This window comes from Phyllopteryx taeniolatus, chromosome 8 (assembly GCF_024500385.1).
Source record: "Phyllopteryx taeniolatus isolate TA_2022b chromosome 8, UOR_Ptae_1.2, whole genome shotgun sequence".
Classification (NCBI taxonomy): Eukaryota; Metazoa; Chordata; class Actinopteri; order Syngnathiformes; family Syngnathidae; genus Phyllopteryx; species Phyllopteryx taeniolatus.
The window spans coordinates 27994272-28008773 of record NC_084509.1 but is presented as its reverse complement, the minus strand read 5'-3'; the positions used below and the strand labels follow the sequence as shown (position 1 = coordinate 28008773).

Genomic DNA, 14502 nt, shown 5'->3' with positions numbered 1-14502 from the left:
AAATCTGAGGAAATTGCTATGTATTGTGGTAAATTGTATGTACTTTCTAAAGCTCCCGACCATGAAAGTCAAGTTATGTTTTCATAAATAAGCGAACTGTGCGACCTTGTCACGGCACGCGCCACACTTGATTGTGCTTCCTGACCGAAGGGGAAGGTACGTGGATGCTTATGCGTCGTTCATCAAGCCAGTCGCTCACAGCAGTAGCTCATACTCCGCGGCGAAGATGAAGAGACCGAGAGGGAAGAAGAAGAAGACTCCCAGGATTGACCTTCCTCGCTCGTTCGTTCTTACACCGGCTTTGCTCTCCTTGGATTGAAGCCTCCTGCTTGGTAAACACTCGCAGGATTATCCTCTGTGCGCCTGAGGAGAACTCTCCTTCCCGCTTTGACTTCTCCAAACAATTTGAGAGTTGCCTAGTTTCTTTATCGCACCAGAAGAAGCTCGTCATTTTAAAGTAGCAATTTCAAGGTTTGAATTGAAATTGAAATGGCGACTCAGATTTATCTGACTAGTTTGATGATTTAAAAAAAAGAGATTCCTAGTGATCATACAAGTAAAAAGAGAAGTTAACCACTGTATAGTAAAACGAAAATACAGTGCCTGTATTTACGAGTTTGCATGGCGTTTGTTTCTTTACATGATGTTCCAAGCTTGTAGCTCAATTCACTTCATGCTTTTCCAGCCAGAACACGTTTGCAGAGCGATACTGTCACCTAGTGGTGTTTGATAGGTATTGCTGAATGTCAGTATTTGCTAACAAAGTTATATCCATGTTATACATTATAAAGAGGGGAAGAGGGAATGGGAATTGTATCGTGTACATCAGCCTCATTTATTATTTTGAGACGATCGAGGCCGCTTACACAAAGGTGGGATTGTTATGCCATGCATAGCTTTGTGACTGTTTTGGCTGCATGAGCGTGTGATTGTTATGCCACGCTTTGCTTTAATTGTGCCTCGTGTAACCTATAATATACCTCGCATCACCTTAATATGCCACCTGTAATTTAAATGTGCCCCACATAGTCATGGCATGCCTTTTTATTTTGCTCTGCTCCTAGAATAACATCAATGGAATGCAAACTCTTTTCAGTGCAGGAATTCCATAACAAAAATGTTTATTCTATATAATTAGCACAACTGTAAGGTGGAGGAAATCTTGTGAATTGGCCATGAATGTTCTTGAAAAGCGCTTGATCTTGATAAGTAGATGCGATGCTTGAACCTCTCTCAAGGCTCTGCTCCTTCCCTAATTGGTGCCAATTAGGGAATGTTGTTAACAAGCGGGAACAAGGAGAGTTCTCAGACAGGTAGAATGAGGCAGAGAAAGACAGACAGACAGACTTGCGAGTGTTATTTATAGACATGCATTTGTACCCAATGAGTCCCCTCAGTTCCGCAAGCCTGGCGTCACGCTGTGTTTCGTCCTCGGCAAGACTCATTTGATATGAGTCGTTTCGCGGAAGTGAGGAAATTGACGATCTCTAAATAACGAGTAGGGGATCAAGCAAAGGGGGGAAAAGAATATTGGTAATCGTACCTACTTTGAGCATTCCCCCCCCCCTTCAGATCAAAGATGAGCCAAGGCCTGATTGTCTCATGTCTCCGAAAGATGAGTTAAAGATGAGTGATTTTTCCGGAGTTTTGATGCGTGTTAAGAGTGATTGATTTCAAACATGATCCTAAGTGATGATACTGTAGTGTGGGGTGGTGGATGAACCGACTGAGAGGCAGCATGGTGCCACAGGGCATCCACGTTGCCAGAAAATACAAAGCATGTGCAAAACTCGAATTTGGCGACACACAAGGCTTTGCGATCATAACTATTGAACATTTATGATTTCCGTGAAGCTCAGACAGGAAAAATCACTCTTACCGCAAACCACACCCAAGGATGATCGCTCGGGATAACCTTTCGGAGACATCCGAAAATCAGGCCTTTGCTGACTTTGATCAAATTTGGTTCGATTCGCGGTAAATGAGTATCCCCCTTCCGATGTGACAAATCGTGTACCCTACTTCGTTGGGAAGATGGCAAATTCCATTGCGATGCCCAGCTCAAGATGCTCCCTTGCTTAATGGCCAAAGGAACACATAGCCTTCCTTTAAGCTACACTAGGAATGTAACTGTAACAGTTACAGGCGGCAATAAGAAGCGGGAATTCTGCCAGATCCCTCGGCTTCGCTCGACTCCAACGACCTCCGAGTCCCATTTCTCTTTCTCCCCATTTATTTTAATTGAATGAAAACACACATTTCTGTCTGCGCCTCTTTTCTTTGCTTCTAGCGCTTTTCTCCATCCATCACGGCGGACACTCTCTCAATTAGACGCCACTTATCAAAATTGCTTGTTTGCGTCACGTCTCGCTTTGACCTCCTCGCTCGCTGGTGCTCTGTGGGATTGATTCTTATTGGCTAATGACCCTCCCGGGTGTGTTTGATAGAAGAAGATATAGCGAGGTTGGGAAGATGAATAGCTTCATGACATTGTTAAAAAATAGGACAGTGTTAACAAGGTATGTAGTGTAATTTTCCCTTTTCAACATAAATGTATTTGGACGATTTATCCATCCATCCATCCATCCATTTTCCGAGCCGCTTCTCCTCACGCGGGTCGCGGGCGTGCTGGAGCCTATCCCAGCTGTCATCGGGCAGGAGGCGGGGTACACCCTGAACTGGTTGCCAGCCAATCGCAGGGCACATACGAACAAACAACCATTCGCACTCACAGTCACACCTACGGGCAATTTTTAGAGTCTCCAATCAATGCATGTTTTTGGGATGTGGGAGGAAAGCGGAGTGCCCGGAGAAAAGCCACGCTCTAACCAGTCGGCCACCGTGCCGCCCGATTTACTGTATGACAATTGGAATATTGTGGTAAAAAAATAACATACCAGAAGTGCAGCACAATGAGTTGAATTGCAGCATTAAATCATGATGCTCAAGCTGTTTAACTCATTACATTCTATTTAAGTATGTTACTGCTGTTTATATATATGTATGTATATATATATATATATATGTATGTGTATATAATAATAATATATAATTATTCTGGAAAAGAGGCATTAATGCTCTAAAAATGGGGCTATAAAAAGAAATTCCGTTGTTCTAAAAAAAAGACTTAACCCCTGTAACAATACACTTTTTATTCTTAAAAAAAAACAAACAAAACAACGATTCATGCAGGGATGTCACATTTATGTGATACGATCATATCGACGCTTTTAATTGGCCAAAAGCAAAGGTTGGGACGAGTAATTTGTTTTATTGGTCTTTATATGTAGGTATGTACTTTGTTTAAATGAGGACAATGAGCAAATTATTTTGCGGCTCCCCAAGCCGCAGCTAGGGTACCCCAATTTGAGAACCACTGTACTAAAGGTTGCTGTAATGACCCTTGAAGCTACCATTCATTTCCTTTCCAGTATTTTATTTTTTTATTTTTACGTTATATTTCCGTCCCTGCCTAATTAATCCGAGCGCTCTCTGGCTTGGCTGCTGACAGCCGGCTTGTAAAATAAGATTGGTTGCGCCGCTGCTCATTACCATTGATGAAGTGGAGTTTCGCCGGCGCCAGGGAGCTCGGGGGTCCGGGTCGCGGTCGAGCCTGTGGTCCTCAAGCGGGTCGCTACCCGATTAATTGCTCCCACAGCACTGGTGAGGTTGCAGTGAGTGGGATGATTTGGAGTGACTGAATGGTGCAGGGATGTAAGTCTGTCTGTCGTGTAGTGTCCGTTTGTCTATAATGTTCATAAAACAGCACACGGTTCATTCCTCGAGGTTATTTTGCACGCCCTGTTTAAATTAACCGTAAACAATGTAAACAACTGTAAACACAAACATGATTTTTTTCTTACCCGGGTTGGAAACAGAATTGGCAAAATGCAAATGAATCCATAGACACACGTTTGATGATGGAATGTCGAAATCTCATATACAGTACTGATACTACAGCTGCGTCCGCCATTACAAGGTTGATGTAATAAAAACATTAATATCACAAATATTGAAGCCATCACTTAGTAACCATTATGACTGTTGCAAAGTAATGTTCTTGACAAATTTGGAAAATTGTTCTGGAAGTGAATTTTTATCGGTTAGCAGCTCTGCAGATTAAATTTTGTGTGCACTTAAGGTTGCTCTCCTCACATTCTACATTGTGGTATCTGTAACTATCTGTAATGTGGGTGGCTTCAAAAGGCGGGGCCTGGCATTTTGAGTGACGTGAGAGTCAGTGAATGACAGAATGGCTGTCGGGTCAGGATAGCGGCTTACTGTTAACTTGCTAACCGTTAGCTAGTGTCAGTTGAGGCTGTGCAGTCGGTGTATGTACGTGCGTTTTGTGTGTTTATTTCATTCCCGTTTGTTCAATCAAGCAAAAATGCACCGGTGGCTGTGTCTGTCCTTGGCCACCTTGTGGAGGGATTACAATTCCTTTTTAACTGCAGGTGGTAGCCTATGTTAAAGTCTGCTTTGCAGTCGATACATTGCACGTTATCTTCTTTTCGTGTGAAGCGAATCCCAGACTTTGGACATTCTGTCTTTTGACATGAGCTACGTACGATTTCAACTTCCGCGATCCAGTGAGATTGCAGAAATGGCGAGGGACGACTGAATAGATGCAAAATGTTCCGTTGTATTTCACTTTAAAGTTCAGTACTTTTAAAGTGAAATACAACTGAACTGTACGAAAGCAGGGATTCTATCACATACCATTAGAGGGAGCCCACATACAACTGGTGGTACCAGACTTTGAGAATCACTGCAGTAGAAGACAATTTATGGTGTTTCCCAGTAATCAAGGGTATGTTGGCAACCACGAGAAGGACCAGTGTTTATTAGAATAATATACGTTAGAATATGTTTTATGCAACGATCCTATGTGAAGCTTTACATTGGAGTGTTCCGCTGAGCTGCACTTCACCGACTAATATGAGCTCTCAATTTTCAGGTGAAAAGGTGACGTATACAGTAAATACATAAAGCCAAGAGCCACTATTTAGTTGGACCAGCCAGTTCATCTTAGACGTATTGATCGGCACAATTTAGTCCCCTTTACTCACGAGGATTACCTCGCTGTAGAGTAATATAAAGGTTTCCTCAGCTGTCAGTCAGCTGTCGGGGCCAATTCCACCCGGCACACTTCAAGCCTGTCACCGGGATGAACTCGCCACGCGCTGCCCCCATCCAGCCGGACGGGCCGCACGTCCATCTCCGAGGGCTCAAGCGGGGGTGAAGTAGTTTTTTTTCCCCCCATTTAGGAAGTAGCTCGTTGCTTACTGTGAAGACTGTTTATCGCGGAGATATGTTCCAGACCCACCCGCGAAATTCTGCGATAGAGACACACCATATTCCAATTTTTTTTCTTTTAACCCTTTTACCGTTCCCACGCACTTTAACCACATCTAAACTTAAAACACACTTTAACTTGTTAGAAGACACCTTGAAGAATTAAAAAAAAATATATTCCTTAGCGCCTTTTTTCATTCTCTCGCTCGCACAGTTCTTGTTTTGAGATGTTTATTTGTTACTGTCAGGTAAAGTTTACTGTAAAACTGACACATGAAACAAAACCGAACCCATGCTGTGAAATGCATTTGCCCCCAACACCCACAGTAAGAACCAATAACTACCTACACCTCCTTTTTACAGGTACATAAGTACAATATAATGAACAAGAACTTTGCAATACAATCTGGAAAAAAATGTGCAAAGTGCAACTCTAAATACGGACCTCCCTGTATACTAAAAACGCTTAAAAAAATAAATAAAAAAATGCTTAAAAATCTGTGAGACAGCAGGGTTACTATCGATGAACCGCAATAGTGTTTTATGTAACGAGGGAACGCTGTATTAGAAGTTGCAAATACACCGCGTGGCTCAATGACCCCTGTTGTAAATGATTCCCGGCAGTAGGCACGCGATTAGGCCTGGCCGCCGGCTTCCCATTGATTCTTTTCACCAGGATTTATTGTGTTTGGATGAAACGCTGTGACCTTGCCTTTCTTCTGGTGCCGCCTCGGCACCCGTGGGGTGCGGCGGAGTTATTAAAAACTCCATTAAAGCCACTCATCGGGCGGACATAAGTCACGGTGCAGATAAAGAGATGTCACAACAAGATATTGATATGAGAAAGAAGTGTAACCCAGAGCAAACTCCAGAATGCTGAAAAACTGAAACAGCCAGCCATTGGACATCAGTCAGAAACCCGCAATTGTATCCCTCAGGATCATCTATCGTTGCATTTATTACTTTATTTTGGTTTTTATTTTGTTTTGTTTTTTTCCACGGTGTAGATCCTGAAGGAGTTCAAGGATGAAGATTGGGACGTGGGCAACATCGTCCACACGCTGACTAATAGGCGCTACACGGAAAAGAGCATCGCCTATGCTGAGAGTCACGACCAGGTTAGTACTTACAGTTTTTTTCGGTATTTTTATTTTTTTTTTACACCGTTGGGAACTTAAAATGGACATTTTCACAATACTAGATAGTTTTACATATAACATTCATAAAAACATATACCTGTATATATACTGTATACTTTTCAAAGGGGATAGGGATCACAAGCATTGCTGTGAATATCGAAAAACTGTGAAAAAGATTTATAATTGGGTGTATTACTGTAATACTTTAAAATGTAAATTAACCACAAACTATGATTCCAAAATTCAACAATGATAATCTACCACATCTGCCTCACAGTTCTGAGGACCTGGGTTCAAATCGGTGTTCACATTTTATTGTCAACAATGTGATAAAAGTCTAGTTGAGGTCAATTAATCGATGACTTCATCAATATTTTTGGATTTATTTTTCTGCACAGTACAGCAAGGCATCTTATGGGTGGAAAAACAAGCAATTTTGAAGGCGAAATAATTGGGAAAATACCATTTGGTTTTTGTCTTTGCCATTTTTTGTCTCCTCTTCTCTTGAAAATGGAAGAAGTGTGGTCTCAAGAGGAATTGTGGGGGACACTTCTGGGGGCCAATGGAGATCCTAGTTATAAACATGGAGGTCTAAAACATATATCAGCTAGTTTATAAACAACTAAAAAAAACATTTTTTGAGGACTAGAAGTTTGATAGTGTTATTACTGCTACTGGTCCGCCATGCATATAACATCACTTTTCGACATACCTAGTCTAGAGGGAAATCGAGTGCGTGCTCATGATGCTCACCCTCCATATCGTTTTTCCAGGCCCTAGTCGGGGATAAAACGCTGGCGTTCTGGCTGATGGACAAGGAGATGTACACCAATATGAGCTCGCTGGCTCCCATGACTCCCGTTATCGATCGTGGCATGCAGCTGCATAAAATGATCCGCCTGATCACGCACGCACTGGGCGGCGAAGCCTACCTCAACTTCATGGGTGAGTCATCGCCCCATGACGGGTATTCTGCTGTGAGCAGTCATTAAGAAATGCCATTCTTAACCCATCTCCTATTTCCTCCCATACATCTGCTGTTTTGTAACCAGCCAATAAGTTACAACACATTCAGTATTTTTACAGATAGCCTACATACCGTACCACCCCGAAAATTCGAGAGAATATTTTTATGTCCTTTTTAAGTAAGATCGAAACGTGTATAACCATACACTACTTGGTTTAAATGTAACATTTTAAGATTGAGCGTGAATGCTCACGTGGGCAATGACAATGATACCTGGAAGTTGCGTGATTGGGAGGAACGGCCCCCCCAATCAGAACCCGAGAACACGAATATATGAACTTATACCCCACCGGGTCATTGCCGGGCTTTCAATGCCACGCGACAAGAGGCGCTAGCCAGCAGCTAGCTCACGAGCTAAGAGGCTTCCGGGGCTCCTCTCGGCCGGTGGACAGGCCGCAGGCTCGTACGCGGCGTCACCGCCTTCCTAGGAAGTCTAAGTAACGACACCGAGCTGTTCTGTAACTTGTGGCATGTAGAGAAGTTGCATGTCCAGGTATGCATTGCTAGCTATGCTAGCTAACTGCATGCTGTAGTAGTTGAAAGGGGGTAATAATAATAAGGTAAGTCGCAATTGCGCTGGATAACTACTTAAGTTCCTATAAAAGCACCTTAGTTCTTTTCAGTATAGAGGAGAAGGGGGGGGGGGGGGGGGGGGACTCATGCCCGATGCTGAAGTACATCTCTAGGCACCGTTTTAGCCAGGAAAACTGGAATCATTTCAGATTTCTTCCATACGCCGAATGCTTGTTTTTCATCCTTCCGGTAAAACGTTAGCTGTTTTAAGTGTCAACCGCTGTGATAAGAGTGTGGTTTTAGTCATGCTTTCCATCCGCAGACAGCAGGCGACAACAGGCCGCTCTCTAAATATTTAATAACTGAGGGTGGTCCCTACTGTGTTCTGTCAGGAGGGACTTAAATGTCTTCATGATTTTTTTTTAGCTCCAGGGCAAGACCCAAATTTTAATCTCTGACAAATCCTAATTCATATAATAGCCCTTTTAAATTTAATTCCATCAGGACGGATGAAGGGGTGGGGGACAAAGTGGATTAGTTTTCATGGCTACATCTCTGGACTAAATCCAGTGAGTTGTAGATTAGCATCAATGTAGCTTTAGCCATTTTGAACCACTGAGTGAGGAGTACAGCACAGTCAAAATCCAAATGTGTGCCCAAGTGCCCCGCTGGTAAAGACATTAAAGATGAATTAAAGATGTCGCACATTGACCTTCGTCTCTGCATGCGCTCTCTGGATTAAGGTAAATACAGACCAAGCCCAGCATCCACTGCATTTTAGCGCCACCTGCTGACCGACCTTATAATGTCCTTAGCTTCTCTGAGGTCAGTTAGCAGCGCTGAGTCAAGAGAAAATTAAGTGATGGAATCAGAGCTCTTATTTTTTCATCCTAGTAAACAGCAAAAAATATATAGAATTTTTGCTGTAGTCATTCTGATACAGTAAATAGTAGAACATGAATTTCACTAAAGTTTTTCACAATCCAACATCTTTAGGACAAGTTTGTTTTTTCGAAATTCACATTCGCGACACGCGCCATTGATCGCCACACCTACCGGCGAGCTTTAATGGAAAAACGGTGCCAGATTTGGTAGCAATCGGACAAAATTTCTCCATGTGTTCATCCTGGTCTCCGTGTGATAGGCATGCCTACCAAATGTCATGTTGCTGAGTGAAACTAGCTTTGAGGGCTATATTTTCCCCAAATTCTAGGGGCCACTGATCTGCTGATCTGTGACCCTTGCTACATTGATCCAAAATCAATAGGATTCCTGTTTTGCGAAATAACCGCCATTGATCGATGGCCACTAATTGACTTGACATTAGAAACAGTCTCCAAATGTGTTTAACCTTTAGCCCAAAGCTTCCGTCACATTTCTAAAACGTATTGCAAAGCCGCAGCTTATCGTAAGTAATTATGCAACGCAGGGAGTGACATTGACCTTTTCTGCTTTTTGCACCGCTACAATAATCAAGACTCCGTGATGTAACGACACGAGCGAGGCGGCGGCGGCAGCCTCGTCTCGATTTTCAGACGCGCTCCTCATTCTGTCAACGAGCTTTTGAAACGCACGGCTACGCAAAGCCGGCTGAATTAAAGGCAGAGAAAAAGCATACTGTTCTCCTTTGAGCGCTCCTGTCAGCCTTATTAAAGGGGTAGCGCTTATCATCGCGTGATAACATTAATCATGGACGAAAGTTAAAACTTTTGTTTAAGAAGAAGCAAAGTGAATGGGAAGAAAATATACTGCAGTGAGGATGGTTGAGGCTTAAAGTCTCATTAAGGCGAATACGTTTTGAAAACTTTGTCACTTAGAGAACTTAAAGGTAGACGGTTTTATTGTTGTGCAGCGGTTAACTTAAAATGCATTACAGTAATCCCACGCTCCTTCCAAGTTTAAATTTGATGAATTCATCTATTTAAATTTCTTTTTTTCACCTATCCTCCGTCATTCAGTGACAATCTCACCTATCTGAGGTATTTGTACTCGCTCTGAAATGCCACAATATTGCGGCAAAGTCCTGACTAAATAGGCAAGTAGTACAATTGGTCCAAAGAAGTATGTTGAAGTGATACAGCCCACCTGAGAGACAAGCTTTGCATGTCAGGGAGGAGTTGAATAAATGGTGAAAAAAACACACACACACACACACACTAGTTTTCTCCAATTAACATGAAATTTGATGGACATGCCTATCATAACAGGACACGTTGATATGTCTCATAAAGCCATGCCCGAAAGTGGACAGGAAGTCAGGCATTTTGGTTTGAAGCAGCCATTTTGGGGGAATTCCACGGCTCGTAATTTGACAAATTCCTACTAGTGAATTTGCCCAACTACACAACACGAAATTGCCACGGTTATTTGCCACAGAGGATTTGTCATGCCAGCTGTATCTAGTTATCTATGGATCAGAGGAAAATATGTATATAGCTTTTGTCATTAGTACCAGAGGAACAGCGGTACTAGAAGTTGGGGCACTCAAAAAAAATCAAGGTACTACTGTACCTTGTTCAAATTTGGTAGCACTCGGACAAAATCTCCAATCTTTGCAAGACCCCTATAATTGGCCAATATAATCTTGAAATGTAACTTTGCTCAAGCCCAAACAATAAGGGTAAAATAAAGTCAGGTATAAAGGTGCCATGAAGCCGTGTGTCGATGAATCAATGAAGCCAGAGTCACTTACTGGTGCTGAGCCAGAGCAAATAGTTTGAGCAACCAAATCAATTTTCCCAGCTCGGAAAGGCTCGTTTATTTACTCGTGACCGACAGCGACGCTGCGAGATGGATACTGTAACGTCGATGGCATTAACGCCGCGCCGACTGTGAAACGCCTCGCGGGGTTTTATCGCGACATCAGCACGCCTCGCGCCAGCTGACTTTCACAGCTCACCGCGAGACTACCGATAACCTTGCGGATTTACGGGGCGAAATTACCCAGCCGGAAACTTCTCCCAGCATTTCAAATGTTAAAGACTTCCTCTCCTTTTCAAACAGTTTGTTTTATTATTATTATTATTTTGAGCGTACATCTTGCAAGTATATCATTTGTTATTTACGTTTTCAATTTACTGTCAAAAATGTAAAAAGTTACTGATATTTTGTCATTTGTATTTCAACCTTTTTTTTATGCCTGATTTTAAATTTCAAAATCTAAAATGTATTATTTTGACATTTGGGTAAATAACATATTTTGGGTAAATATATTTTTGCACTCTGTAGGAACATTAGTAAAAATAAAAACATATCATTTTTCTCAATATATACTGTATGTAGTACAACAGTAAAAGTACTTATTTCTCAGGAAATGAGTTGCTGCGTCGTTACTCTTCCCCACTTGTGAAAAAATGGCATTGCGACCACGATGCATCGGCCGTATTATACAAACGCTAAATGTGTATGAAGCGTTATTGTAATAACATGCATTATGTGCTTTTTCTGCAGTCAGAAGCACTTTGTGAGCGTTTTCCTTCTGCTTGGTCTACTTGCACCATACTTCACAAACGTCCTGTTTCCACGGCCCCCCCAAGTTGAGACAGATAGATACACAGAGTACCTCGCGTATCATTGGACAATGGTCAAAGGAGGAATGAAAATAACTGTGGTGTTTTGAAGCATTTTTGGAGGGTGATTCAAGACGCCCTCTCCTTTTCCAAACATATTTTCACCATGCACCCTGCTATTGCATCTTTTTGTTGTTGTTTTCCGTCCACATCTACAATCTGCTCTCGCCTCGCCGCCGCCCTCATTGATCTTCCCTTTTGGCCAGAAATCCCTCCTGTGGTAAACACATTGATCGCGGCGGCTTGTCGGCACGGCTAATTACTGTGGGGACCGTGTCACTGTCAGCCGCTTATCTGATGCGCGTCTAGCTTTGACCGCTAATGAGATGCCTGACGTAATCTCGTGTAAACATTGCCGCCTCGCATTCATCCGCCTCATTATGACAACGCAGCCACGGCAGTGGCAACAATTACCCGACCAACACCATAATAATATTTGAGATACCTATGCATACTGTACAATCTTGGCATCAACTTTCAGGAACAGCACTATTATATCGAGTTTTTGTTACTATGCACCAGAGAAGCTCTAGTGCTACAGTATATCTAGTTCTTATTGCACGGTGAGCAACTGGTTAGCACATCCGCCTCTCAGTTCTGAGGACCCGGTTTCAAATCCCGGCCTCGCTTGTGTGGAGTTTGCACGTTCTCCGTGTGCCTGAGTGGGTTTTCTCCAGGTATTCCACTTTCCTCCCACATCCCCAAAACACGCACGGCAGGTTAACTGAGGACTCGAGATTGCCCGTAGGCATGAATGTGTGCGCGAACGGTTGTCGGTCTTTGTGTGGCCTGTGATTGGCTGGCGACCAGTTCAGGGTGTGCCCGAAGTCAGCTGGGATGGGCTCCAGCACACCCGCCACCTTAGTGAGGATAAGCGGTGTGGTTGAAATGGATGGATGGATGAGAATTACAGTGTATTTAAAACAACCACATAGCTGACTTAGCCTTAGAGGTCCCCTTCCATCAAAAGCCAATCACATACTGTACGTCAAAATGAGGTTTAGGTTTGACATGTATGCGCTTTGTCGATTGAATGCAAAAGACGATCAACTCGTAAGGCTTGCAAAACGATCAGATTTCCATGTGTTTGTGACGTCAAAAGTGAACTTCAGTGTTGAAGTACCCGCCCACGTCGTGGTTGCTACACACCCACTCATCTCGGGGGGGGGGAAACTGCTAAGTGGCAACGCTGCTTGGTCTTGTGCAAAGCTTAAACAGTGTGTCATCTGCCAACACACACCAGACACGGAAGAACAGCAATATATCTCAATTTTATTTTTATTTTTAAGATCTATTTTTTAACATTAGGTGCCAGAGAAACTGCGGTATTGTGTCTAGTTGTTATCATTACACACCAGAGGAACAGCAGCATTTATCGAGTTGATATTAAGTACCAGATAAATCATGCTTTAGGGTTCTCTTAAGCTTTTTAAAGTTTGTGGTACTCATATTATACTCTACTAACTACAAAGACGATTTATCAGTGACCGCTCAGTAATTAAAGAGAAATTACTGCACGTAGAAACTAGTTGAACCTCCATCAGTATTTCCCCCTTGTGTGTTATGAAATGATTTCATATAAGAGTGCACTTGGTTTATTTTGGCTGCAAGGAAAGCGAGGAAGAAGTCGATTATGGCTGTGATTAATAGAGGCGTACAGGGAGGAACGTTCGGCAAGGGAAGAGCAACGATTACCTGGCGGAGGTGTGTCCAATCCGTTTCTCTTAAGGAGAGATTCGACTCGGGAAGCCTTAATGCGGCTCTAGATCAATCTGCACTGGGAATCCGTCAAATTACTCATCAACGGGGGAAATTTGATGCCACGATGACGCTAACATAATCCTCAGAAGATTTGTCGCATCTTGACTTGTTTTCTTTTCCTCTTTATGGATTATCATTCAACTTTTTGGCAGTTCTTGGGTCCAGTTTTTGAAGGGCTGTATGTAATAGATTTACTCACATTGAAGAGCCAGAGAAGTGTGTGTCAGGTTATGGTTAGGATTAAGGGTAATGGATAGGTTTTGGGGCTAGGGTTTAGGTTTGGTGTTTGGGATTCAGGTTTATCGTTGGGATTTAGGTAAGGGTTAGGGTTTACCTGCATTTGACTGGGAACCAGTCCAGAGTGTACAAAGCCAAAATCAGCTGGGACTATAGAAAATGGATGTATATTTGGTTGGGCGAGGGGGTTCGGCTTCAGGTTTTGGCATAGGAGTTAGGTTTAGTCACACCTCTAATATTTCCCACAGCTTCTCTCCGACGTCTGCCATCCCTCCGATACTGTCACCGAAGCGAAGAAATCCGCAGCTCGATTTATCGCGTGGATTCTTATTTCATTCAGTGGGCTTCGGTTTAGGCTTAGGGTTAGCATTTTAAGGATTGTGGTTCAGGGAGTTGTGGTTTAGGGGTTAGCGTTGGTGTTCAGGTTTAGTGTTTGGTTTAAGTTTAGAGGGATAAGGTTTGTCGCCTTTGACACGTCTTCCCTGTGCTTTTGACGCTATCTCTGAAGCTGGGAAATTTGAACCCCCAACCTTCCCTGGATTCTTGGTCAAGTTTGTGGGTTTAGGTTTAGGGTCATGATTAGGAGTTAGGGCTTGGGTTTAGGGGGTTAGGATTTCAAATAAGTTTTTAGGCTTAGGCTTTGGGTTCAGTTTAGGAAGTTACGATTTTCGTGCTAGGGTTAGTCCTCTGATACTCCAAAGACAGGAAATTTGCAGTTAGACTTCGACCCACTCCCTTCCATGGATTCTCACTCATCTCTGTTGGTTTAGGGTTAGGGTATGGGGGTTTAGTGTTTCAGGAGAGTGTTTCGGCATAGGTTTAGGGAGTTAGGATTTAGACTTAGAGATGATTTAGTGTTAGAATTTAGGCAATTTAGTGTTTATGTTCAGGGTAAAATATAGGATTTGGGTTTCAGGTTGCATATTAGTCATACCCTGGTCTATTCCCTTTCGCACAGCCA

General features: G+C 42.8%; 1 protein-coding gene across 1 annotated transcript in view; it reads left to right on the top strand.

Moving 5' to 3' along the window:
- gbe1b (glucan (1,4-alpha-), branching enzyme 1b) overlaps nucleotides 1-14502 on the top strand; it is a 63785-nt gene that overhangs the window by 33942 nt on the left and 15341 nt on the right. The window contains exons 11-12 of the mRNA XM_061780990.1: nucleotides 6303-6413; nucleotides 7208-7379. Coding sequence (XP_061636974.1) covers nucleotides 6303-6413; nucleotides 7208-7379 — 283 coding nt within the window. The remainder of the gene's footprint in view (nucleotides 1-6302; nucleotides 6414-7207; nucleotides 7380-14502) is intronic.